General features: G+C 39.5%; 4 protein-coding genes, 1 long non-coding RNA gene and 1 other non-coding gene across 10 annotated transcripts; 5 read left to right on the forward strand and 1 right to left on the reverse strand.

Moving 5' to 3' along the window:
• The first annotated feature begins 943 nt into the window (after positions 1-943).
• Positions 944-5584, forward strand: LOC104826989 (pentatricopeptide repeat-containing protein At5g02830, chloroplastic). 2 transcript variants are annotated; one of them, XM_010559985.1, is made up of 12 exons: positions 944-1590; positions 1692-1779; positions 2016-2220; positions 2385-2492; positions 2694-2858; positions 2951-3541; positions 3776-3841; positions 3953-4033; positions 4287-4384; positions 4533-4755; positions 4916-4976; positions 5118-5584. In XM_010559985.1, the coding sequence occupies exons 1-12, from the start codon at positions 990-992 to the stop codon at positions 5447-5449; spliced, it is 2619 nt and encodes an 872-aa protein (XP_010558287.1). In that variant the 5' UTR covers positions 944-989; the 3' UTR covers positions 5450-5584. The 2 variants fall into 2 exon arrangements, with proteins under 2 accessions (XP_010558287.1, XP_010558288.1); XM_010559986.2 differs by having other exon boundaries at positions 946-1590; positions 4545-4755.
• Positions 5585-5847: 263 nt separating this feature from the next.
• Positions 5848-5929, forward strand: TRNAS-UGA. Its single transcript has one exon. It is a non-coding gene; the product is annotated as a tRNA-Ser (tRNA).
• A 386-nt stretch (positions 5930-6315) lies between these two features.
• LOC104826990 (two-component response regulator-like APRR7) lies at positions 6316-11152 on the forward strand. The gene is made up of 9 exons (XM_010559987.1): positions 6316-6422; positions 7301-7671; positions 8134-8295; positions 8411-8544; positions 8659-8823; positions 8964-9126; positions 9216-9591; positions 10058-10655; positions 10823-11152. The coding sequence occupies exons 2-8, from the start codon at positions 7320-7322 to the stop codon at positions 10533-10535; spliced, it is 1830 nt and encodes a 609-aa protein (XP_010558289.2). The 5' UTR covers positions 6316-6422; positions 7301-7319; the 3' UTR covers positions 10536-10655; positions 10823-11152.
• A 474-nt stretch (positions 11153-11626) lies between these two features.
• Positions 11627-15289, forward strand: LOC104826991 (serine/threonine-protein kinase CDL1-like). Of its 3 annotated transcripts, XR_002024639.1 has the most exons (8): positions 11627-11879; positions 12532-12722; positions 12821-13010; positions 13354-13745; positions 13840-14144; positions 14699-14849; positions 14979-15020; positions 15198-15289. XR_002024639.1 is itself a non-coding variant. In XM_019204161.1 (5 exons), exons 1-5 carry the CDS (start codon positions 11771-11773, stop codon positions 14116-14118), a joined length of 1161 nt encoding a protein of 386 aa, XP_019059706.1. In that variant the 5' UTR covers positions 11627-11770; the 3' UTR covers positions 14119-14339. The 3 variants fall into 3 exon arrangements, 2 of the variants coding, with proteins under 2 accessions (XP_019059706.1, XP_019059707.1); XM_019204161.1 differs by lacking the exons at positions 14699-14849; positions 14979-15020; positions 15198-15289 and having other exon boundaries at positions 13840-14339; XM_019204162.1 differs by lacking the exons at positions 14699-14849; positions 14979-15020; positions 15198-15289 and having other exon boundaries at positions 12559-12722; positions 13840-14339.
• On the reverse strand, positions 15199-16718 carry LOC104827456 (probable protein phosphatase 2C 67). Its single transcript, XM_010560627.2, has 4 exons — positions 16386-16718; positions 15930-16297; positions 15547-15783; positions 15199-15450 (listed from the first exon to the last, which is right to left on the reverse strand). Exons 1-4 carry the CDS (start codon positions 16675-16677, stop codon positions 15202-15204), a joined length of 1146 nt encoding a protein of 381 aa, XP_010558929.1. The 5' UTR covers positions 16678-16718; the 3' UTR covers positions 15199-15201.
• On the forward strand, positions 16108-17531 carry LOC109117271. 2 transcript variants are annotated; one of them, XR_002024640.1, is made up of 5 exons: positions 16108-16218; positions 16315-16621; positions 16733-16902; positions 17238-17273; positions 17359-17531. It is a non-coding gene; the product is annotated as an uncharacterized LOC109117271 (long non-coding RNA). The 2 variants fall into 2 exon arrangements; XR_002024641.1 differs by lacking the exon at positions 17238-17273.
• The last annotated feature ends 3010 nt before the right edge of the window (positions 17532-20541 follow it).

Consider the following 20541-nt stretch of genomic DNA (forward strand, 5'->3'; position numbering starts at 1 on the left):
GATTGCAAACAAAAAAAAATCTTCCATATGATGTATGTCTATATGTAAACCCAATTGTGGTCAAGTAAACGCAAGTACATGCATGCATGACTTCTCTCTCTCTCTCTCTATATATATATATATATACACACGACAATGTATACGTGTATATGTGTATATACGTGTGTGTGTCTGGTTTTCTCAACCAGAGATACCATGACGCTATATATGGAATATTAGAGCTTTGCCGTGATGATGTATCTGGTTGAATATATAATCACACCAAAGTTCAGATATACATAAAACACACGCGCACACATGTCCATGGATTGATAGATGTCATCTGACATGCAAGACAGAGCATTGAGTTATATAATATATATATATATAGGCCAATGGATCGACCCACAAAAGTTAACTGTCCAATTCTGACATCTAAAATAGTATTTTCCTTACGATTACAATTATTGCCATATGTGAATAAAAAGTTCGGCACGTCTATCAAATTTCTTGTAAATAAACTAAAAAGTAATAATTACTTTATATCATGAACGCCGTATCTTTTTTAAGAATTTATCTATTGTTGTCGTATAAATGTTTACATTTGTGGGACAATATGTTTTGCTCTTTTACCAAACTCCTAGACTTTTGCGTTCCTACGAATTTGGTCGGAACCAGTTGTCGTTTTCTTTTCCCTTGTGCTGTGAGTGTCTGGTTCTGCGTTTGCGTTCATAACGCGATCTCGGCGTTATCATCATCCCGATAAATGAACCGGACTTGAACCGAACCGGTATAGGTAAACCGGTGTATCTCAATTCAATTATTCCGGTCCGCTTCGGTATTAACTATTAAGGTTTCTGCTAACGGCCGCCTTTCAAACCCAATCCATTGTAAAGTTTGGGGGAAGCGTGTAGTTTTTTAATGCAAATTTGAAAATTGTAAAAATGAAAATGAAAACAATAAAAACCAGAAAAATAAGTTGCGATGATGATCCCAACGGTTGGCGAGGAATGAGGGACCTTGTCATCGTCTTCGGCTCATCCTCATCCTCCGCCATAACCAATCCTCATCACCGCAACAACCACCACCGCTATCGCCCCGCTGCATCATCGGAGCCAAGCCGGAACACTAAATCCAGCTCTTCTCTTGCCAAGTCACCGCCGTCGCTGCCGCAGCACCACTCAGCTGTTCCACCCCCAGCTCCGGTCTCCGCCGCTTGTGCTCGCTCCCTACGCATATCTACCACCGTCGAATGGAATCCGGACGGCTCAGTGGAGTACTACGCCGAACTCGCTTCGAAGCTGGCCGAGGACGGCCGGCTTCAGGACGTCGCGCTTATCGCGGAAACCGTCGGCGCCGTTTCGGGCGCGAACGTCTCGCGTTTCGCGTCGATGCTTGATTTTGATCTTCTAGCGAGAGGAATTTGGTTGAATCTTCAACAAGGGAAGATCGAGTGCGTAATTCAGACATTGCCGAAACTTGAGACGGTAGGGATTCCTCCATTGGATCTTATCGACGAATCTTCTGTGAAATTGATGAGGAAACTGTTTCGAGGAATGGTTAATTCTGGTGAAGTGGAGAAATTCGTTGGTTTAGTGGAGATACTTGCAGGTGATTCTGTTCGTCATCTTGGTATTCCGTACTTTAAGCAGTAATGAGCATGAACAATGATGGACTTGTTGCCTCGATTGACTATTTACTTCTTATTTCAGGTTTCCAATTCAAAATCAAAGAGCTGGTCGATCCGTTTGATATTGTAAATATTTGTGTCGACAATTCCGATCCTGATTTAGCCATTAGGTAGGGCTTATTTATCTTCACGTAATGATAAATGATTCATGGTTTAATGGTCCTATATTTGTTGTCTTCATTTTGGGTACAATCACTAATTCAGCGAAAGATCCCTAAATCTTTACTGGTGTAATGTACATTGCTGAATGTTCTTGCATGTTGGTTAATTCTCATCTTTCCCTGAACCATTGATCATGAGAATGCTGAGTATAATGTGCTAATGATTAAATGACTCTGCAATGCAGATATTCGTGTCTTTTGCCACATTCAGAGATATTGTTCTGTAGAATTATTCATGGATTCGGGAAGAAAGGAGATATGGGCTCTGTAATGGCAACTTATGAAGCCTGCAAACAGATTTTAGTTACTCCTAACATGTACATATACCGGTCAATGATAGATGCTAGTGGTCTCTGTGGTGACTACATGAAATCGAGGTACATATATGAGGTACTGCCTGATTAACCGTGTTGTTAAACATAAAGTAGCCCTTAAATGTTTCATTATGCTGTAGTCTGTCGATTTGTTGCATTCTTGAAGTTGTTGCATGTAATTGTTTTTTTTTTGTCTGCCCTCCTGCATTTCGGATTTGTAACTTAACATTTTTGTGGCAGGATCTTCTCAAACAAAACGTTAAGCCAAATATCTATGTCTTAAACAGTCTAATGAACGTGAATTCCAATGATATTGGATACACACTAGAAATATACAAGAATATGCAGGTATGTTCTTCTCTCTCTCACCCACACACGAATAACCTTTTCACTATCATATTTGAACAGATATGTTCATGTGATAGTTGGAGCATCTTGATAATTTCTTGATTGTTAACCACAGATTTCTATGTTGGTTTATGTTACCCAAAACTTTCAACTTTTGGATTGAGTATTGATTGAGCTTCAAACGTTTCTTTTTGCGAGCAGAAACTTAATGTTGCAGCTGATATGGCATCATATAATATACTTCTGAAAGCATGTTGCCTGGCTGGACGGGTTGATCTTGCCCAAGACATCTACAAAGAAGCGAAGCGAATGGAATCTTCAGGAGTGTTGAAGTTAGATTCCTTTACATATTGTACTATCATAAAGGTGCATATTACCTCACCTGTTCATCAACCAAATCTAGCACCTTGGATATGCCTCTCTATGACTTGTTTCTTTCAATAATGCTTCAAGTTCAGGTCTTTGCAGATGCAAAGTTGTGGAAAATGGCATTAAAAGTCAAAGAAGACATGCAATGCGCAGGGGTAAAACCAAATACTCATACATGGTCTTCGTTAATCAGCGCCTGTGCCAATGCTGGCCTAGTAGAGCAAGCAAATCACTTATTTGAAGAAATGCTTGCTGCTGGATGTGAGCCTAATTCCCAGTGCTTCAACATCCTACTACATGCTTGTGTTGAAGCTCACCAGTATGACCGGGCTTTTCGTCTTTTTCAACTTTGGAAGGGAAGTCCAGACGAGGAAGCTTTACATTCAGATGATATAGTTAGCAATGGCGGTGTTTCCGACCTGAAGAAAATGAACAGGCATGGGATCAGTGTGGTGAATAGAAAATCTGGTTTACCTTATACCCGATGTTCGAAGAGGTTTTTCTTCAAACCCACAACTGCTACTTATAATATACTGTTGAAGGCGTGTGGTACTGATTACTATCGAGGAAAAGAGTTGATGGGTGAGATGAAGAGCCTAGGTCTAGCACCTAATCTTATAACTTGGTCGACTTTGATCAATATGTGTGGTGGTTCAGGCGATGTAGAAGGTGCTATACAGGTTAGCAGCAATTTTTCCCACACAGCAGCTGTAAATTTTCTTTAGTTGCTTGATTTTCTTCTTTCAACCATGAAACACTGATGTATGACTTTAATTCCTTTCCTGAAACATTGCACTAGAACGAAGTTGGAGAGCTTGATTCAATTTGTTAGTTTGTAGATGGTATATACGTCATAACATTTATAGTTGTGAGATGTGGCAGGTTCCTTGATATACATTCTTTTTTCAGCACAGATTTTGAGAACTATGCATGCGGCTGGAATCAAACCTGATGTTGTTGCATACACCACAGCCATCAAGGTATTAGTCTTTATTTGGGTGATGCTGCCAGGTCTCTGCCTTGCCGTTTTCCTGATTCTTCTCTAATTGATCAGGTCAATGTGCTCACATGCCATCCTAATTATTTTTCAGGTTTGTGTGGAAAGTAAAAAACTGAAGCTGGCGTTTTCTCTGTTCGAGGAGATGAGGAGATATCAGATAAAACCAAATTTGGTAGCTCTTTTGGCTGAATAACTTTTTTTTTTCCTTTTCAGACACAAGGTTTCCTTCAAACTAGAATTTGCTTGAGGACTATTTTTTAAACGATAGTAAAGTCACTTGATCGTTGATCCATCAATGCACCTTAGGGCTAATCCTCTGAAATATATTAAAATAGTTTACTATGAGGGGATTTCTTTTTTTAGGAGATGAAAAATTGTACCCTGGTCGATCTCAGCATTTCTCAGTCCAGCAACTGATTTCTCAGGTGACATACAACACACTCCTAAGAGCTCGAAGTAAATATGGTTCTTTACACGAAGTGCGGCAATGCTTAGCCATATATCAAGATATGCGGAAAGCTGGGTAAGGGCAATCTTACTATGTATACAGAAATGACTGTTAAGTTATATGTTGTTTTAGTTCTCTCTGGTTTAATGTGTTGACAAATAACAAGAAGCAACTGCTTTTCCTTTTTCTTTTCTTTTTTTTTTTTGATTTTCTTACAAGCAAGTCTCTACCACAGGTACAAACCTAACGATTACTTTCTCAAGGAACTTATTGAGGAGTGGTGTGAAGGAGTCATACAAGAAGACAGTTATAATCAAGACAAAACAATCAATCAGAGACAAACTAACTTGGGGAGACCTGTAAGTTTACTCATTGAAAGATTATCTGTGCACTTGCAAGAAAGAACAGCCGGGAACCTCGCAATTGACCTTCAAGGACTTACTGAGGTAAAAGCTTTGACATTCAGTTAAAATTCAAAGATCTCTTTGCATTTATAGCCATTAGTCGTATAATTCACTGAAGCACATGCCACAGTTAAAATTCCAATTATCTTTGATGGGCGGTAACTGTTTTAGCTTCACTTATTCATGCAAGTATTTGTGACAGGTTGAGGCCCGGATCGTCGTTCTTGCTGTTCTGCGTATGATCAAAGAAGACTTCATGCGAGGTTGGATTAGATGCACCAATATATCCTCTCCTGTTCATTTGATGCACTGATATTCCTTACTACTGTATACTGCTTATGCATTGTGGGAGAAGAAGAGTATATTGCTATACAACAATAAGCAGTTAAATCCTATTTTTGCAGGTGATGGTGTTATAGATGATGTCTTAATCATCTTAGGAACAGCTGAAGCGATTAGTGATTCAGGAAAGCAAGAGCGTGTTGTGAAAGATGCACTAATTAAGCTCCTAAACAGTGAGTTGGCACTCAAGGTTGTTCCTGCTGGTCGAAAGCATGCACGAGAAACAGGCTTTGATGCTAAAAGTTCGGATGACTCGGATCAATTTTCGGATCTAGAGAATGATAAACCACGGGAAGTCGCATCTTCAACGAGGAGACCTGCAATTCTGCAGCGGTTGCTGGTGACAAAGCAGTCACTGCATCAGTGGTTACAGCGAAAGAGTAGCCGCTCTTGATGGGTAAATTACTCTAATCATATATTTTTTTGGTTGCATGCAAATTGCCACACCCTTCATTCAAAAATTATATGCATGTATTTATACATGCGGTGTAGTTTGAGGACCTATCGGATATAAAGTATCAGTTATCTATCCTGCCCTGTCGTCGGCCGCTTAATAATTCGGCGCACTATCATAGGACATGTTCTTCGATCCGCACCCGTAAACCAGATCTTCAAACCATAATGTTCCACTAAGGCAATCAGCGGAAGTTTCAGCTCCATATTCATTTTCATCGACCACTTCGCCAAACCAAATATAAAAATAACCAAAAGTTTCATTAAAAAAATCATTGTTTTCATTAATAAAATAAAATTTAAATGATATAAAAATAATGAAAATATTGTCACCAACTGGTCGATATGTCCGAGTGGTTAAGGAGACAGACTTGAAATCTGTTGGGCTTCGCCCGCGCAGGTTCGAACCCTGCTGTCGACGATTATAATTTTTTTTTCTTCACTATTAGGCTTCAAAGTGTATTGGGCCTACAAGTCCATTGGTGGCCCATATTCTTGAAATGATCTATTAAGCCCATTGTTGTTATTTTGAAAAATATCTGTTAACGCCGTCTCTACCGCCACAACCTAATGGACGGTCGAGATGAGCCAAGACTTGACGTCCTCGATAACGACGTTTCCTTCCTTCAGTCTCTTGCCGCCACGTGGCCTTCGCAAAGATCTCAGATCTGCCAAGAAGCTTTCAAAAACCCGTTTTTGATTTCGTCCACCTCAGTGATCTCCGCCATCATGCCACGTGGAAATATCAGGATCCGACGTGGCACTTCTGGAACATTCGCAACCTCTAGTTTCTTCCACGTCGGATTTTTTCCTTTCCTCGCCCCCGACAAGGTCCTAATATCTATCTCCGGAAAAAAAATCGGCAATTCATGGTCTTCTCCGATTTCCACTCTCCGAGAAACGCAAAATCCCATGTACGTTACATCTCACTGTGTTTGTCCTGTTTTCCTGCAGCGGAGAAGCCTTGAATTTTGTGTATATTGCTTGCCCTTTTCACTTTGATGTTATTCTGATTTCATGTTTCTCTTACCCCATCGTTGGCTTCTGGATCGGATTTCTGGTCGAATGTGATTGATGTTGCTGTGGGACGTGATTTTTCGCTCTTGGAATTGATTATTTGTAAGATCAATTTCATGTGGAACCAAATATTTTGTTCGGCCTTATTCTGATTTCATTTGTTGGATTTGTTTCATTTCCTGTTTGTAGTTTGTGGTGATTCTACTGAGATGTGCTTGGATTGATTGTTTGAGAATTAAGGCAAGCTTTAAGATTCCTCTGGTCTTGGTTGTTAAATTCTGGATTGGTCGTCTGGTTTATACTGCTCTGGTTTGACATTGATCGAAATTAGGGTTTCTGGTGAGGTTGGGATTTCAGTTAGACGTCCTAGGCATTCAGGTAGTGACAATTCTACTAACGGTTGCCTTGTCTGGGTTTGAGATCCCTACTATCATCTTATCGCGTTGATTTTTTCAGTACCAGAGTATCATACGGAGAGGGACCTTTCTATTTTTGGGAGAAACCGATGTTCATGGCTAATGTTGGTCGACTGATATATACTGAGGTTTTACAGAGTAGAACATGTTTACTTTTGGTGAAAGGTACTTTTGAAGTGTTTCAGAATTAGTCTTAAGCGATGGAATCGTCAGTTTGTAACTAATGTGTCTGTGTTTTTGCTTCTACAGAAGTTCATTTCTTGAGGTTACCCCAGTATTCTATTTGTTGTCTGAATCACAGAAAGGCTAGGGTTGTTCTAAGGTTTGATGTTTCTTGTTGTTTGGTAATTTGAACTCAGCGAAACGGAATTGGTCTAGATGATTGTTGATGGGGACGGAAAGGATTCACGTGGGATAAATCACCAAATGCATGATGAGAAAACGAGAAAAACCACGTGTGATGGGATTGAGAGCCAGACATGGAGACATCATGAAGAAGACAGAGCCAATGGAACCAAAGAGGATGTAAGGGATGTGAGTGGAGGAGGAGGGTCTGTAGGTGGTGGTGGCTCAGCTTCTCTGCAGAACCCTCAGTCTCAGCAGCAGTCAGCTGCAACTGTTTGTTGGGAAAGGTTTCTTCATGTGAGATCCATTAGGGTTCTGCTTGTGGAAAACGATGACTCTACCCGTCATGTGGTCACTGCCCTGCTCCGGAATTGTAGCTATGAAGGTCAGTCCCAAAGTTTTTATATATATATTCGCGGATATTTGACTTTGACTTGACTACTTGCTCACTTTGTATGATCTGATAGTGTTATTACAAAAATGTTCCGTAATGGGTATACCTACAAAAGGGTTGTGAAGCTTAGTTTGGTTGGGTTTGATTATTATACGGTGAACAGATCTTCGATATAAGTACCAAAGGCTTTTGTCCATGTAAACTGTCAAGTATCGTATTGTGAATATTTGCCGAGACTAGGCTTTGTTTATTGCTTGATGTTATAAATAAGCTTATATCTATACTCGTTTAAGAACCCTACTGTACTCCTGTTGGTGCATATAATATATTGATTCTAAATTAACAATTGCCGATTGGAGAAACTTCATATTTTTGCATGTATTGACTGATCAAGTATAGCAACTTTTTTTTACGGTTTCAATGGCTGATTAAAGACCAACTTTGTGGTGGCAGTTGTTGAGGCAGCAAATGGTATACAAGCTTGGAAGATATTAGAAAATCTGAATAATCATATCGATATCGTGTTAACTGAGGTAGTCATGCCTTATTTATCTGGTATTGGTCTCTTGTCCAAGATTCTGAGCCACAAAACACGTCGGAACATCCCTGTTATCAGTAAGTTTTTTTCTTTGCCTCCAACCATTTTACAGTGAGCAGTCCTCTCGCATACTATTACAGATTCACCCATTATTTTCTGGTCACATATTTTCCCATGAGATCTGTGTTGCAGTGATGTCATCTCATGACTCGATGGGATTGGTCTTTAAATGCTTATCGAAAGGTGCTGTTGACTTTCTGGTCAAACCCATAAGAAAAAACGAGCTTAAGAACCTTTGGCAACATGTTTGGAGAAGATGTCATAGTGTAAGTGCCTCGCTTGTATTTATCTGATACAAAAATTTGATATGGTCACACTGAAGATTGGCACCTCGCCATTATTTACACTCTCATTGTTTTTCCTTTTTCATCTTTTCACAGTCTAGCGGGAGCGGAAGTGAAAGCGGAACACAAACTCAAAAGTCGGTGAAATCAAAGAGCGTTGAAAAATCTGATAAGGATTCAGGGAGCAACTATGAGAACGAAAATGGGAGCATTGGCTTGCAACATGTCGGCGATGGAAGCAGTGATGGGAGTGGCACTCAGGTGTGTTCTGCCTTTTAGTAACTTTTTTTTTGTAAACCCGTGAGTTGGTTCCATTTATATGGTACACTCAAAGCTACATAATTTTATATAGGATTTTATATTTATGTGTATGTGTATATATATCACCTTTTTTTTGGCAGAGCTCTTGGACAAAACAGGCAGTAGAAGTCGACAGCCCGAGGCCGGTATCTCCATGGAATAGAGTTGACAGCACATGTGCCCAAGTGATACATTCCAATGCTGAAGCTCCCATTAGTCACTTGGTTGCAGAGAAGGAGCATCAAGAACAGGATGAGAAATTAGGTAAGGAAAAAGTCTTTTCCTTTTCCATCCCTTTTTCAATTATTTAGAGAGAAAAAAAACATAAAAAAACTGATGTGGAACATCTGCAGAGGATGGCACCATGTGTCGAGACTTGGAAATAAGTGTTCGTAGGAACATTGATCAGCAACTTGAGCCAAAAGATGAAGACCCAACCAGAAACACAAGACATGATAATCAAGTTGAAAGGAGCCCTTGTAGTAAACCGATGCATGAAGATGGAAGATCGGATTTCGTCAATAAAGCTAGCCACCTTCAAGATAACAGAGACCCCAAGGCACCGAGCAAAGTGTCTAAAGACACGAGGGAGGCTTCTATGAAAAAGTCTGAAGAATTAATATACACGGAACACGGTCCAAAGAGGCATAGAGGAGTTAAAGATGATGGGACAATGGTAAAGGATGACCGGAATGTTCTGAGGCGTTCCGAAAGTTCAGCCTTCTCGAGGTATGCAGAGTGGTAATTTTGGTTTTCGGCTCGGTTGTATTTGGGTTTCGGTTTTTAATGATAAAAATTCTCATTTTCTAAAGAAATTTTCGGTTTAAGAAAAATCATAACATTTTCTTTATCGGATTTAGTTCATTTACGGTTGTGTGTTATTCGGTTGGATTATATTAAGTTTTAGTTCGGGTCCGTTGTTTGGTGATAAAAGTGTTCATTTTTTAAAGATATGTTTGGTTTTCTTGGGTTATTTTTATATTCCGTTCTGTTTCTGTTTTCAGTTTAAGAAAAATCATGATCATTCGGGCTTTTATATCGGGTTCTGTTCGCTTACGGTTGTGTGTTATTCTGTTCGGTTTATGCATAACCGAACCAAATGCCCAACTTCTAGGTCTTGATTTAAAACATGTTGGATAGGATTACGTCCCTTTGAATGTGTGATATCATGACACTGTTTTGTTTCTATCCACAGGTATAATCCGGCCTCGAATGTCAATAAACCGTCGAGTGGCAATGTCGGAAGCAACTCTCTTCATGACAACAGCCAAGACGTTATGAAAAAGGCTTCAGCTTGCGATTGCAATTCAAACATGAACGATGGACCCTCGAATCATTACACACATGTCCGGGGCAGTAACATCGATATGAGCTCCACGACCGAGAATGCCTTCACAAAGCCGGGAGGAGTTCCAAAGATAAACTCGGCAGTATCTTCATCGTTTCAGACATGTGATCAGACCCATCTTGTCCGAATCGGTCAACAGAAGCTACCCCACTGCGGATCATCAAATGTATACAACGAGGGGGTTGAAGGTAATGCCGTGAATTATAGCGTGAATGGAAGTGTGTCGGGCAGTAACCACGGAAGCAACTGTCCGAACGGAAGCAGCACTGCCGTGAATGTCGGAGGAGTGAATGTGGAAAGCTATAACAATGGTGGGAAGAGCTGAAGTGGTGATGGAAGTGGGAGCGGGAGCGGGAACAGGACAGATGAAAACATGATTTCTCAAAGAGAAGCTGCTCTGACCAAATTCCGACAGAAGAGAAAAGAGAGATGCTTCAGGAAAAAGGTAAACTTAGCTTATCCACACACGTAAATGGCTTTTTCACTACCCAAAAAAAAAAAAGAGATCGTCGTTCAAGGATATTATTGGTTCTTGATTAACACACTCAAAGAAACCCGAAGAAGATGTAGCATAGGAAATGAGTATAGTTCTGCCATTGATTTTGGTCTCAGGTACGATACCAAAGCAGGAAAAGACTAGCGGAACAACGCCCTCGAGTCCGCGGACAGTTTGTTCGGAAATCCGCAGGAGACGAGGATGAGAACACAAGCAAAGCGGAAGACAGCTAACACTTTGAGGAATAGCTCTTTTTTTTTTGGAAGCCACCTTGTTCATGTTCTCTGTATAACATCATCCAATCACCTGTTTGTGGAATTGATTTTTTTTTTTTTTTTGATACCATTGGTGACAGACACCATACTTGCCGCTGTCTTTCTAATCTTGTGGTTTTAGGACAAGGACCTTTAATGACTTTGTCGAGAATGTGGGCTTGTGATCAGATACCCGGTCCTAGGACTAGCAGATATCTTGTCCCATCGCGACCATTCCCCGTTGTTTATCCTCTGGTCTCGTCGCTCACACCGGGCCTTCTCCGATTCGGATATGGATAGATTTAGGTTTTCCTCCGTCGAAATTCGAGTTTGAATCTAAATTTCGATTTCTCGCTATATTTCAATTTGTTCTTTCGAGAATAATATGGTACCAAAAAGATGCTTTTATTTACAAACAGAAAAAACAGCTGTGTTATGCATCATGTTAGTTGCAAATTTATATATCATGAAAATGATGGATTTCTATTTCTGTAATTGATTGAATCTGTTATAATCTTATTATTAATGGGTCAACGGCTTAATAGTTCTGACTTTTTTTCCAAATCCGATGGTAGTTAATGACTGTTACTGCCTTGCACAATTTTAAAAAGAATTTAAAGAAAATAGTGAAAAATAAAATTGAAAAACCCAGCTATGGAGCCGGGATTGGCTATCTTGCATTTCAAAGTTCTCACCTTTCCTCTCTCTCCTCTCTCTCTCTCTCTCTCGCTTTCGACTTTCGAGATAATCGAAGCGATCAGAACGGTGAGAAAATCGAGGATCGTCTGGGAGAGAATAGGCAAGGAACTCATGGGTTGGATCCCGTGTTCTGGAAAATCGAGCGGGAAATCGAAGACAAGGAAGAACAGCGACTTGAAGCTGAATAGGAAGGCTTCCGATCGTGGTGTTTCTGCTTCAGGTATGTTTCTTAGTTCGGATTTGGAACATATGTTGTTGCTCTTCTCTATAACCTGGTTTAGGTACGTGTTTTTGTCCCATTTTGTTGCGTCTTTTGTAGGTTCTGTTCTTCCTTCACTTTGTCCGCTGATTTCGAGTTCGCATTTCGCAACCATCGTTAGGGTTTTCGTTTTTCCAGCGATTCTAGTTGCTTAGGTGTCTTTATTGCGTGATTGTTGCAGGTGACTGCGGGTTGTGGTCAAGTACTGTAGTCTTTGTTGAAGTATCGTTTGTGGCGTTTGCATATTTGTTTCTTGTTTCAGTTATATTCTTTTGTGTGGCTTTTGATGCGTTCTCCATTGAAGATTCGAAGCATATGGCGCAAACATACCCAGGATGTCCTGATGTGTTTCTAGTTTAGTGATTGAATCGTTGATTTTCTTAAGCTCTGGTCGATGCTTTTTCAGAGTGTTGTCTCTGAACTATTAGATGGTTAGTGATTCTTTGTGATCCGTTTTAATATGTACTGAGCTTTTCGCCCTAGCCCTAGTCGATTAGATTCAGTTCTACTCGGATTGTTTTCCCAAACCACATGTTGTCTTCTTGCTGCTGCTGCTTGGTTTCGCTTCTGCTCATTGAAAACTGACGATTCCTCTTTTTTGTTCGTTTCGAAGAGAAATCTAAGACAAAATCCCTGTCAGGTGACAAGAACGCATCCAAAAGCAGAGGGTCTGATCGCATAACAGCACAGACATTTACATTCTCCGAGTTGGCTGCAGCTACTAGAAACTTTAGAAAAGAATGCCTTTTGGGGGAAGGAGGGTTTGGTAGAGTTTACAAAGGACACCTGCAGAGTAGTAGCCAGGTCAGCTGCTTTCCTTTTCATAAATCTTTGTGAGGAATTAAGGGAATGGGTTGAACAGACTTGGTAATGATAGCCTGTTTTGATTATTCAATCTGTAGGTAGTGGCTATCAAGCAACTTGATCATAACGGATTACAAGGAAACAGGGAGTTTCTCGTTGAGGTTCTGATGCTGAGTCTTCTTCACCACCCAAATCTTGTTAATCTAATTGGGTACTGTGCTGATGGAGATCAAAGGCTTCTGGTGTACGAGTACATGCCCCTTGGATCGTTGGAAGATCTTTTACATGGTATGTTTTTTCAAACACCTTTATGGGTGCATATCCATAAGCAGATAAGCTAGAGGAACGCCTCTGAATCCCAAGTTAAGCCTTTTTGGCTCATACCCTTTACGTGTTTAGGACTGTAAACTAAGGAAGTAATGTTATGAAAAAGTAAAGGCCAGATTATGTTATACCAGATTGTTCATAGTTACAACGGCTTCAAACTTCTTCACTTGTAGAGTTACTAGATTGAGAGCAAATCACTTAATTCTAGCTGCACATCTAGGTGTTACATAGTTTTTTTTCCCATAACCCTCCTAGGTTAATTTAATATTTTGAAACATTATTTTTTAACTGGATTCTGGTTCAGATATTTCACCTGGCAAGCAGCCGCTTGATTGGAATACAAGAATGAAAATAGCAGCAGGGGCAGCAAAGGGCTTGGAGCACTTGCATGACAAGACAGTCCCTCCGGTGATATATCGGGATTTGAAATGCTCCAACATTTTACTTGGGGATGGGTTCCACCCGAAGCTATCCGACTTTGGATTGGCCAAACTCGGCCCTGTGGGTGACAAGTCCCATGTCTCAACCAGAGTGATGGGTACCTATGGGTACTGTGCTCCAGAGTATGCCATGACTGGTCAACTAACTCTCAAGTCGGATGTTTATAGCTTTGGAGTCGTCCTTTTGGAGATCATAACAGGCAGGAAAGCCATCGACAATTCACGGGCTGCCGGAGAACAAAATCTGGTTGCATGGGTGAGAATCACAATGAAAAAAGAAAAAGATCTTCTTAGAGCTTTCGCCATAATTCTGAAAAATCTCGATCGTATAATGTGCTGAGATGTTTCAGGCGAGGCCTCTGTTCAAAGACCGGAGAAAATTCTCGCAGATGGCTGATCCAATGCTCCAAGGTCAGTACCCTCCAAGAGGATTGTACCAAGCGCTTGCAGTTGCAGCCATGTGCGTGCAAGAGCAGCCGAATCTCAGACCGCTCATTGCTGATGTCGTCACTGCCCTCTCATACCTCGCGTCACAAAAGTACGATCCCGGGTCTCAGCAAGTCCAGAATTCCCTTTTCGCCCCCGGGACTCCACCTCGGACAAAGCGGGACAAAGACAGGAGGATCTAGAAACAGAAGACGCCTTCCTTGCAAGGGTAATGCTGTTTGATGTTTCCTCTGAAGTTGTTTCTTTGAGATTGTATAGATAGAAAGTGTTCACACGTATAGGGAGAGGATTGTGTTGTGTTGTTGTTATACATGATGTTTTCTGCACATTGTACCAATGCCTTTTTTTTAAAGGTGACAAATGCTTTTGTGTTAAATAGAGTGCTTGGTGCTACTTCTTTCTTTTTCCAATGGCAAAAACGGTAAAAAAACCTTTGATGACTGTCCCGAAAAGTAAAAAATAGAGAAAAGTTTTGGTCAGAGACCCGACCCGATTTAGCGGAAGATCATGATGGACCTCAACTCCGGGATATCAGATCGTGCCTTAGAAATTACCGGCGATAAGGAGGGTGATGTCTCGAAGTTTGAACGTGTTGGCGATCGGAGAAAGTTCCGGCGATATCCAGAAGAAGAATAGTTCCGGAAACTTTTCTTCTCGTCCTTTTCCGATTTGCCGTTTTGGGTTATGGGGAGTTGCTATTTTCGCCTCTGCGTCAAAATTTATGATGGCAAGATTTGAACTTAGTTTGACCACTCGATGCAGGTTTGGAACCACAACTCTTGCGAGTGACTCAGATTCGACCGAGAAAACTGATGAAGAGAAACCCAGGTTACCCCAATTTGGGAAAGATGCCAAAATTGGTTCTGATGAAGAAGAGAAACGTAAAGCCATGGGCATTGATGTTCTTCTCAATGTATGTCATCCCTTTACACTAATGCCATAGCTCATCCTTTGTTAGAAACTTAGAACATCAAATGACACAGAAGAACTCAGCTGTTCAACTCTCTGATTGGGTTTTTGTTCTTCTTCTCTTTTGCAACAGGAGGCAGCTAATTCTACATTGTTAACGTTGATGATCATTCAAGTAAGCACTCTCTTGTATCATTTTCATACAGGGGTACCTGAGAATTCTACATTTCCTTTTTTTTTTCTTGGATCTTGGAGAATTCTTGTTTCTTTAGCGTGATGAATTTCTCACAATTTCATGTTATTTCTTATCTATTGCTCTGCTAACTCTTCAGAATATTGCTCCTTGCCTAAGGGAACTAGTTGTTGCAGGTATAATCCTTCCACGAGGTGGATTGCACCGGGATGCCGCCTTTCATTGACAGCTGGTGAGAAGAACAAGGAGTAGTTCTGATGCAACGGGGCTTGAGATAGACTACAACTACGGTTATGTCATCGTGGAAATGCCTTCTCACTCCATGACCGATCTGCTTCAAGTCCGAGTATCTCATCTCTCTTTTCTTTGCCGCTTCCTTCAACGCCGCTTTGATCAGTCTTCTTGCTATTCCCTGTGTCAGTTGAAATGCCAATAAAATTTATCTTATAGGACTGACCTTGTGAGATGCAGATACTCCATTGAAGATGGATTGGGATATCAAACTTACCTGTCGTGGGGAACTATGTACAATTTCCACAGCTTCCTGGTTGCTTAGATGCTCCCATAGCCCATCCGAAGCAAAAATCAGAAATTCGTCTTCCGGGTTAAGCTGGTGAACCGTGACAGATGGATCAGACCTAAGGATCGGCTTGGTAAAAGGCTCATGCAGTCTGAACTTGGACATTAGAGGTTCTCTGTTGAATTCTGCTCTTTTGAGATATGCATCACCTATGGATCTTGTAACCTGGAAAGAGAGTCATAATGCAATCCCTTCAGTCTTTTTCACTCTATGACCCAAGAAATGGCTTCAATCTATGATAGATACTAATGAGAACTTATTATGGGCAGGTTCTGAAAACTGTTTGTCTTCATTTGCGAATGGGTTATTACCTGGATTACACCTTTGACTCGCCATGTCCAGTTCTTCATCACAAGAATGGTGGGGTCATCAGGGTGGATGGACCAGAGCTCCTGTCTTTCAGACTCTACATTGGCATTGTGCTCGACTGATAACTGAAGAGCTCTCACTCCTTTTCTCCCTCTCTCAGCTCTGCCCATCACAGCTCGTGAATCTCCCGCGTTGGCAACATACACCAATCCATTACATATCACTCCCATCAGACAGCATGACCCAACTGAAGCCAGCTTTGGGTTCCTGATCCACTGTTTCTTCACCATGGTGAGAAATTCCTCCTCTGTCTCTATGAATGCTTTTCTGATCACCTGCTCTGAGATCTCCCCACTCTCTGATGCAAACTCTGCTCAAACAACAAAGACTAGTGTTAGTGCCTGAACATATTCAAGAACGAGGGAAAAAGAGAGGGAGAACGAGAGGCGGTGCCTTACTCTTTATCTTAGGGAAGATCTTGTCACCGATGAATCTGGAAGCTTCAGGACCTCCGTGGCCATCGTACACACCAACGAGCGTGCCCTGAAACGCCGGGTCGTTGAAGTTCAACGGTCCTGATTCAATATGGCATTGATCCTCCATCACACCGTTGGCTTGTATCATAGCCATGGAAAATTCACCAAAGGCATGAAGGCCAAGATCCTTAAACCATGTCAAGCCATCAACTTTCCCGGTATTGTTCTTGCCTCTCTCACTCCCAACACCTATTTTCCAACACGGTTTAACCATTTTATCGATACAGTAATCTATACAGAAGGATTATATGTATATATTCTGCTAATAGGTTTTTGATGTGAGGACTTGGAACTTGAAGATGAAGGAAGAGGGACTTATATAAGGGAGTAGAAAACTCTACGTACAAGCTTAAAGAGGACGAGGCCAAAAGGGTATGGGTGAAACTACCGAAAAAGTAATTCGTGGGGTGAGACAAGACAAGAAAGACAGTAAGTTTAAGTAAGTATTCTCAGAGACCGCCCCCTTCTCTGTAGCTTGCAGGTCTAATTATTTATTCCAGCTTCTGCTCCACTGTCCTTCCACACATTTTCTATATAAACATTGAAGATATTCTATTTAGTCCCATGCTAAAAGTGATGGACTTTTCTCCTTTTTATAGCTTATTTAGGGCATTTGTTAAACCAGATTTGACAGAATATAATCTGTAAGCTTTTGTCGTTTTGCCATTAAACCAATGTTTTGGCACATTTGTTTACGTTTGGAGTGTCAATCCTCTTTCATATGTGTATATATATACACAGTTGACAACTTTGTGTGTGTTTCCATTGATGCAGGCAAGTAAATGGTTGAGAATTTTGTCAGTCATACTGGTAATAAGTGCGAACTGATCATTTCACTGAATTTGTTATTGTTTTTGCCTTCCCAATGAACATATATATATATATATATATGAAGGAGGACGTAGGAGAAGAAATGCATGTGTAAGTAAGAGAGAAGGAGATGGATGTACCTTGAACGTAGGCAATGGCAAGAGAGCATGACATAAGAAGAAGAAGAGACCATAAATGTATGTATGTACACGATTAGCTGTCCAAACTTATAAAACATGTTTTTTCTTTTGCCGGGTCTCTGTCCTTTCTTATGTTGATCGGAATAAAATCCTTCATGGGTTTTCCTCCATTTAGATATTAAAATCGAAATCTTTTTATTTGCGAGAATATAAGATCCAAACGGGTTAAAATATTATTGACTAAACCATGTTATTTTGGTTCTTTCTCCTCCAACTTGCATCCATGGCCTCTTCCTCCTCATGTTATAATTAAGAGCAAACCCCATGCATGCATGTAACACATATACACACACACACACACACACTGACACTGACACACATTCATTGTCAGAGAGAGAAAAGCAACAAACGAAGAGGAAGAAGAGAAGACAGGACTTGTCGTCTTTCATTAAATAAATGAATGCGTTAAATTAACCACTAATGTATCCAATCATTAAACTGTTGGTCACCACTTTTCCAATAATAAAAAGGTTATAAAATGAATCAACTGTAAAAAAAAATGTTCATAAGAGCATACGATCGTATAATATTCCGGTGAAATAATTCATGGGGTCATGTGGATGGACAATATGTTTTCTCTCTGAATTACTGAAACTCCATATGCGGTTATAACACATGAATTCAGATTAAAACTTAAATTCAAACCCAATAAAAAAACATAAAATTATATTTAAAGGAAAAAAGGAATGGAAACATATGGGGCATGATTGTTGGTCTTTTGTCTTTTGGTAGAGGGAGCATGAATGTCAGTCTATCTCCTTAGCTTCATGCTTTGGCTCTTAAGCACATTGCCCTAATCAACACGTACCTCATTAATTATCTATCCATATACAATTTTGGACTTTTGTATCGCTCCAAAAGTTACATATATTCCATCGTTTCATACAAATATGGAACATTTTTTCTTATACACAAATTCCCCTAATTATCATATATCAACAGAGGAATTTAATCATTTATTCCAATATATACCCATCCTAAACCATAATTAAAACCTATCCTAATGCTAGATCTTATGTACTAAAATCTAAACAATGGTGCATATTATAATTGCTAACTATAATATATAGTAAAAGCGCACCATTGAATTATAATCATTTTGACTCTGGGATGGGCAGGATTATTATCATTAATAAAAGGAAACGAGGGGACGTGGATATATGAGGTGAAGGGAAGAGTTAATTCCATGCATGCCATGCAGGGAACATGAGACACACATTACGTGAAGGCCCATGATGTCTGGTCGAACTAAAACACAACATTTTAATGTTAGATTTTCGTGATCTCAGTCTTTAGATTCGTGGATGTTCGTACTCTTCTCTCTCGTGGATTTGTACTTTTCTCATCTCTTGCAACGTATCCATAATCGTGATCGTCGACTTCTGCGCTCAGTCATTGCATGGTGACTTTGTGTGTATGTATATATGTAGACATGTATATATGTGCATATGTATATGTGTATATATGTGGGCATGTACATGTGCAATTGTGTGAATAATATTTGATTTTTTTTTTCTTGACGTCTCAAGTTTTTTCCGTCTGATGTGAGGTGGCATAATAAAATCATACTCGAATTTTCAAATGCAAGTCACTTTCGGCTTATCGAATTCCATCACTCAGTTAATGGATATCGTAAAAAATACAATCTCAATTTAATCTGGAAAGTTCATTGATTATCAAGTATTTGTAGTATTAATACTGATTTTTTATCTTAACAGAAGAATGTACGCCGTTATTATTGCTAGAGATATAAAAATGCTCGCCGTTTTTTTTTTGGCGTTACAAACGGAAATAGGAATGCGTGACGTTTTGTATGCTTATGACCGGCTTACCGGCGCCGCTCAAAAGAGTTAAGGTGTCACTAAAGCCCATGCAACATATTCATGTACAACCCTTACCACACTCCCCAAACCCAATAAACATGAACCGAAAAGCTGCCCATTTCTGACTACGCAATACACACCTTGTATATACATATATATATATATACCAATTCTAATTATCATGTATTTGAACACGGGTCCATAATGTTGACCCAAAATGGACCAACCATGGTATGAAACCAAGCCGAATCGGGATTCTACCCATAGATTGGAATATGTTCACAAAAACATGTATATATCTATATATATATAAGTACAGTGGATTCACACGGGCATGACACGTGTCCACTTTTTTTTTAAAATTTTTTTTTACAATTCTGATTCTAATTAATTGTTTTTGCAATTCTGATTCTAATTATTAAAGTCAAGATAGAGTAAATAATATTCAAAACTTTTATTTATTGGATTGGATCAAGGTTTTGTAAATATAATTAAAAGTCTCCGCAATTCCAATTCCATTAAAGAGGCTCAAAAATCTTTGAGACGGTTTAAGGGTATTTAAAGTGAGTTTTAAATTCATTGATGATTAATTAATTCAATTAAAAAAATTCTAAACTATAAAATGAAAAATATGTTATCGCTTTCTCATCAACGATATCAATTTGATGATGGAGGAATAGACAGTGATTTCCAGGCGAGGCTTAGCTAATCTACGTAGAATGTGAGTTTTTTTTTATGTTTTGTATATTATTGTGTGTATTATATTATTATCATCGTCATCGTATCAATACTTTTTTTAATAACATTAAAGTTGATCCCAAGTGGTTATTTGACTAATATAAATGTGAGTTTTTTTTTTGTGATCCATGATACAAAATTCGTAGAATTCATATACATTTGTTTTGATTGTCTATATTTGAACCACAACTTATATAATTTTACAAAATCGGTTTGACTTATTCTATACCAAAAATGGTATGAGGTATTGATTAAACATGAACCAAATGTTATTCCAAACGATATAATTTTCTAATTACACAATAATAAATCATTGTTGAAATATTTAATATTGAACTAATGTACATTAAGTAATTTGAAAATTGGTGTTTTTGATCATGTGCATGTGATACTATCATAGTACGAAATTTCTTTGTGAGTATATATATACATATGCATTGTTTTGGTGGATTATACATATACATACTTATATATATGTATGTATAGTCTTAAAAAAGAAGATAACTA

This window comes from Tarenaya hassleriana, unplaced genomic scaffold (genome assembly GCF_000463585.1).
Source record: "Tarenaya hassleriana unplaced genomic scaffold, ASM46358v1 Cleome5, whole genome shotgun sequence".
In the NCBI taxonomy this organism is placed as follows: domain Eukaryota; kingdom Viridiplantae; phylum Streptophyta; class Magnoliopsida; order Brassicales; family Cleomaceae; genus Tarenaya; species Tarenaya hassleriana.

What these genes read in the sequence shown, in the direction of transcription:
- LOC104826990 (XM_010559987.1), top strand. Translation starts at nt 7,320, where the DNA reads ATGATTGTTGATGGGGACGGAAAGGATTCACGTGGGATAAATCACCAA. An exon ending in CCGGAATTGTAGCTATGAAG is followed by an intron (nt 7,672 to 8,133) that starts GTCAGTCCCAAA and finishes TTGTGGTGGCAG; the next exon opens with TTGTTGAGGCAGCAAATGGT. An exon ending in TCGGAACATCCCTGTTATCA is followed by an intron (nt 8,296 to 8,410) that starts GTAAGTTTTTTT and finishes TCTGTGTTGCAG; the next exon opens with TGATGTCATCTCATGACTCG.
- LOC104826989 (XM_010559985.1), top strand. Translation starts at nt 990, where the DNA reads ATGAGGGACCTTGTCATCGTCTTCGGCTCATCCTCATCCTCCGCCATA. An exon ending in GATCCTGATTTAGCCATTAG is followed by an intron (nt 1,780 to 2,015) that starts GTAGGGCTTATT and finishes TCTGCAATGCAG; the next exon opens with ATATTCGTGTCTTTTGCCAC. An exon ending in CAAGATATGCGGAAAGCTGG is followed by an intron (nt 4,385 to 4,532) that starts GTAAGGGCAATC and finishes CTTACAAGCAAG; the next exon opens with TCTCTACCACAGGTACAAAC.
- LOC104827456 (XM_010560627.2), bottom strand. Translation starts at nt 16,677, where the DNA reads ATGGTTAAACCGTGTTGGAAAATAGGTGTTGGGAGTGAGAGAGGCAAG. An exon ending in GATCTTCCCTAAGATAAAGA is followed by an intron (nt 16,298 to 16,385) that starts GTAAGGCACCGC and finishes TTGTTTGAGCAG; the next exon opens with AGTTTGCATCAGAGAGTGGG. An exon ending in TACATAGTTCCCCACGACAG is followed by an intron (nt 15,451 to 15,546) that starts GTAAGTTTGATA and finishes CAACTGACACAG; the next exon opens with GGAATAGCAAGAAGACTGAT.
- LOC104826991 (XM_019204161.1), top strand. Translation starts at nt 11,771, where the DNA reads ATGGGTTGGATCCCGTGTTCTGGAAAATCGAGCGGGAAATCGAAGACA. An exon ending in ACCTGCAGAGTAGTAGCCAG is followed by an intron (nt 12,723 to 12,820) that starts GTCAGCTGCTTT and finishes TTCAATCTGTAG; the next exon opens with GTAGTGGCTATCAAGCAACT. An exon ending in GTTGGAAGATCTTTTACATG is followed by an intron (nt 13,011 to 13,353) that starts GTATGTTTTTTC and finishes ATTCTGGTTCAG; the next exon opens with ATATTTCACCTGGCAAGCAG.